The sequence below is a fragment of the Priapulus caudatus genome, unplaced genomic scaffold (assembly GCF_000485595.1).
Source record: "Priapulus caudatus unplaced genomic scaffold, Priapulus_caudatus-5.0.1 Scaffold1599, whole genome shotgun sequence".
Classification (NCBI taxonomy): Eukaryota; Metazoa; Priapulida; class Priapulimorpha; order Priapulimorphida; family Priapulidae; genus Priapulus; species Priapulus caudatus.
Genome location: NW_014578660.1, coordinates 37,941 through 42,940, shown reverse-complemented (window position 1 = coordinate 42,940; position 5,000 = coordinate 37,941). Strand labels below are relative to the sequence as shown.

The following is a 5,000-nucleotide window of genomic DNA, read 5'->3' as shown; positions in this document are numbered from 1 at the left end:
GAATCATGAGAGTTTAGTGTTGTTTCTGTCTTGCTTGCTTGCTTGCTTGCGGCGATGAGGATGAGGAAGTTGATGACGACAACCGCAATGTTGTCAATGGCGTGAGCAAGGTAGGGTATGACGTAACGTGCACGCGTTACCGTGGCGACCGACAATGTCGAGCGCGTTGCCGTGGCGACGACGATTGCTTCTCTCCTCACGCGTCGCTGCATTTAAGAATTGGTTAACATCCATTTCATTAGATATCGTAATTCCATTCCATTCAGTCTTTAGTTTGAAATTAATTTAATTAGAGTAAGGAAACTAATTATTATTGTACCACGTTTATACTCGCTAATTAAATGTAGTCGTTATCTCTGTTTCGTGAGAGCTACTGCATTCGAATTAACAACAGATTCTTGTCTGAGCTTTTTGTTATGATAAGATATTTTTGAGTGAAAGTGCAACACGTAGAAGCGTTCATTAGTTTTCATTTAAATCTGCGAGTAGATGTTTCACTGTATTTTTTTAAATAACTAAGTTAGGTTAAACACTCCCAACGTTTTGTTTTCAGGTTTCCAAGTCATCTGATTCTGTTAGAGTTACAAAAAGTAAGTGTGGATTTTATGTTAATGCATGGTTTTACTTTTATGTGCCGGGGTGGGTACAAGGTTTATAGTTAATATATGTTATGCTCAGTATCCCAAAGTCTGTTTACTCGAATTCTAAAAAAAACGTGTGTTTTTATCTGTATTAGTTACAACATCAACATGAGTTTTCATTTTGTCAACATTAAAATTTTTTTTTGCATTGTGTGTTTTTACTGGTTGGGCCATCCTTAAAAAATTATATGTTTGCTGTCCTCCGACCGACTCACGAAAATAGCCGCGACCCAAAAGTTTTTTTTTTACATTTTGGGTTTCATATTATTTTTTTTTAAACATTTTTTATAGTTAAGACTGAAACACAAAGCATGTGTGGCAAACATGAGGACAGACTTAAAATAACTATTATGCCTCACAAAAAAAAGACCTACTTACCTACCCACTAAAAAAATCATGGGTCGGGAGACAGCAAACATAGAATTTTTTAAGGATGGCCTTAACGTTTCTTGTTTTATGTTTCTTTTTGTAGTCACGCTTTACTGTGATCTGTTTAGCCTTGACAAGTTGTTTCTCAAAAAATTATCTTGATATTACACATAATATTCGGCTAATGCTGAGATGTTATGATGATATCAGGAGCATATGTACTAAAGACGGTTTTTAGTTGTAGTGATATAATTTTACGAACCAACATTTTAAAGCCGCAATATGCGCATCCAAACGCTAATTTCTCCAGTACTAGACTAGCAAATACTTCGTGTCATGCATAATCATTCATACTACCTTATGACAAAATAAACTCTAGTTCCTCCCATTTCACTGCGTGTTGTCTTATAAAAGGTATTTGGAAATACCTCCAATTGATGTTGTTCAAATTCTCCGATATTGTTGACACGTTCGCGTTGCTCTGCCAAGCAACCGTACTGCGGGTGCAACCCGTAGCAACATGTGACGTCACCTAACCGATTCGGGGCTAAATTGTTTGGCAAATAATTTGGCGTTGGCGCCAGATTGCCAGATTTCGCACCTCTTTCTTGTGGGTTTTAAGCAAACGCGCAGTGAAATGGGAGGAACTAGAGTTTATTTTGTCATAAGGTAGTGTGATTATGCATGACACGAAGTATTTGCTAATCTAGTACTGGAGAAATTAGCGTTTGGATGCGCATATTGCTGCTTTAAGTGATATCTATGTCTTACCATGGGACATATATTATTTTAAATATCATCAATTTCAGTTTTATACTGCCTGATGATATCTTGTTTGCAAAATTTATTTTAATTGTAACGTTGTTAACACTAGTTTTGCAATAAACCTATTATCTATCTATCTATCTATCTATATATATAATATAGAGATGCACTATGAGTGAATAATAATAGAATCTATTATTATTCACTCCTGACTATATATTATACACTCGTGATGTTATGTCATGTTACCACTGCAGTCTGTGTGATGTAGTTTGCTGCACCAAGTACTGATTGCTACATTTGCGGTATGCGTGCTGTATGCTGCATACATACAGCATGAATCTATAGGTTTAGCAGGTTCCTGCTTGCACTTTATTTGATTTCTATGTCAACAATAATTTAAATACACTCCCCGCAGGCTCTCATGAAAAAAAGTGTATAGAAATAGATGTGCGTAGATATATATATATTATGTGGTATGTGGGTAATTTTAGATTGTCAGGGCTTCCACGTGTAATGTTGATTGCTTGCACTAAACAACAGTATACGTTAGAATAGAATAGAGAGAAACTGTTAGAAGGAAGTGGAAAATTACATGAGATTGAGAACCACAGTTCTCCGCTGGTTCACTTCCACGATGCTTTCTTTCTAACCGTCACTAAGTGAAAAGCTGTCAATTTCAAGGGATAGGCTGTATCTATGCCCACCCCACCCTTTGCACAAATACTTGAGTCCAATTGTTGTCATTCATTGATAAAAAGGAATGGTTTGTATTATGTTGGAACATAATTGTTTAGAACACGCCCAGCATCATGAAGCATAGTAAGTGTAGGTAAGGCTGAGAGGGTCTATGTTCCCCGGGGTACTGCCGGAACGTACCCTGGTACTATCTAATATGCCGAACCGTACCTCGTCTACTCCACTAACGAGTCTAGGGAGTCGCCTACGCCTACTCCCTAACCCGAACCCTAACCCTAACCCTAACCCTAACCCTAACCCTAACCCTAACCCTAACCCTAACCCTAACCATATCAAATAGTTACCAAGGTACGTTCCGGTATACCGGACCGTACCCAGGGTACGTTCCGGCAGTACCCTGGGGGACATAGACCCTATGAGCGTAGGTAAGTGTGTGCTTAACACTGCTCAAGCCTCATAAATACATTTTAAGTGAAGTTCTGCTAGATGGTAGAAACGTGTGGCATGCCACCGAGAAAACAAATCTAAATCGCGGAAAAGTTTTTTGCAGCATTTTTATTTTTTCGGCTATAGAAACCCGTCTGTGTTAATGATGCGTGAAATTGGTCAGCTATGGAAGTGTGTGTTCTATTTTTGGCCTCCTCTACGGAATATCAATCAAGCAGACCGCTGCAATGCTTTTTTAATGATAAACTGACTCATGTGCGCTCTCGGAATTTTTCGGTGGGATTTTTTTCTTGCTCCGTACCGCTATTAGCAATTATCAGTGAGTAGTTGCAGAGCCTAGAGCAATTACTATTCTATTTCCCTTCCTCCCGGCGCAGCTGTGTTTGGGAATGAGCTGTATTGATTGGTTATTGGTTGCCCGGCAACGACTGTAAACGGACTATGTTTGCCTCTTCGCCTAGCTGCAATAAATAGTAACGGGCCTTCCAGGCTGCTGCCGGTAGCAGGGCTCCCACTGACAGCTGCAGTAGTTGATGTCTGTAGCCTCCTTCCCTTCATCTCCCGATGTTCCCACTGTAAGCATGCCTGCCGTTCACTATAATGCTGTTCGCAACATGTTCTCGAACGGTTTAGGAACGGCGAGCAGGGTTAGTGCGGGTCCAGGAAAGCATGGAACGTCCTGGAATGTTAGAATGACGTTTAATTCGTCTGAAAAGTCCTGAAAAATAGGCTTTTATTATTAATATTAAATGTTTGATGACATGGAGTGTCCTGGAAGTTAAAATCATACCTCTCTAGCTATGCATTTTCTGACAGTATTTAAAAGTGTTCTTTTTAAGATTTTGTAGAATGTGGGCGTACCTAGCAACAAGTGAATGTTTTTCGTCGTGGCAAAACGAATTAAAACTGTTTTTTATTGATTTGATACATCTTTCCCACATTTCTTCGTCAGTTTATTTTTTAATATGAATCCATTTACCTTTGTGTCTAACATATAGAGCCGTGTTTAAACAAATATTTTTGTGCACCGTTTATTGCCTTTATATAGCTTTTTCACATTCCTTCACATTTTGTCTCAATTGTTTTTCAAGCATGCATAAAGCTGCCTTTATTTGTGGTTGTTTAGCGTGCATAAAACTATATATTTGGTTCACACATCGTTGGCACGTGATTAGGAATCTCATCACCTCGTAATAATCTGTGTGTATTACTTCGACCGCACCAAGAATATATCGCTACTAAAACTGTACTGACCAATAAGAGATGGCCAACAACCTAACCCAACGGAACCCCCGTTTGCGAGGCCCTACTCCTTACGAGAAGCTAGAGAAGAGAAATTATTTTCCCAAAAAATGTACAGATATAAAAAGTAGCGATATATTTTTTTTATCGTCGCAGCACGAGCGGCCGTGGCATCTGCATTTATAATCGCATGCCATCGTTTCACGCACGTATGTGTGTGTGTATGTGTCGTTATTTTGCTTTCTTGTTTCTTGCTTTTGCCCGTAGACAAGAAATCGCGTGTTAGCTATGCCGCACGTCCCCTGGCTGAGCAGAACGGGGAATTGCAGCAACAGAATGCCGGCCAGCCAGCTAGATCTACAAGCCGTACTACAGGTACTAGCACTCACCCACTCACCACCACCACAGACACCGCGCACGGCGGGGGAGGGGGCGGGGGCGGGGGAGGGGGCGGGGTGCGGTGGAGGCAGAGACACCGTGCGAGAATGAGCGGGCGGGGGGTGTTGGGGGAGGGGGAGGTAGAGATACAAACGTGTGGGAACAGGTGGAGTAGGTGAGACAACACTCGCGGGGTGAATAAGAACAGTTAGATACACACACGTGTGTGTGTGTTAAGAGGAATAGGGTCCCAGACGTGGTTCTACCCATCTACTAACGTAGTGCGCTGAATCAAACGTGCCTACGTGGCGCCACCTATTCCCTGCAACCATGGGAGGCAGGAGTATGCCATCTTACACTGTGCACACTGCTACCATCTCTCCTACTTCCCTCCCTCCTCCCCCCTAGTGCACTACTATATACTATATACTACGTTAGTAGATGGGTAGACCCACCCTC

General features: G+C 41.1%; 1 protein-coding gene across 1 annotated transcript in view; it reads left to right on the top strand.

Annotated features, from left to right (window-relative positions):
• LOC106817115 (kinesin-like protein KIF2A) overlaps positions 1-5,000 on the top strand; it is a 29,623-nt gene that overhangs the window by 1,924 nt on the left and 22,699 nt on the right. The window contains exons 2-3 of the mRNA XM_014821765.1: positions 554-594; positions 4,431-4,538. Of these exons, the coding sequence (XP_014677251.1) occupies positions 554-594; positions 4,431-4,538 (149 nt within the window). The remainder of the gene's footprint in view (positions 1-553; positions 595-4,430; positions 4,539-5,000) is intronic.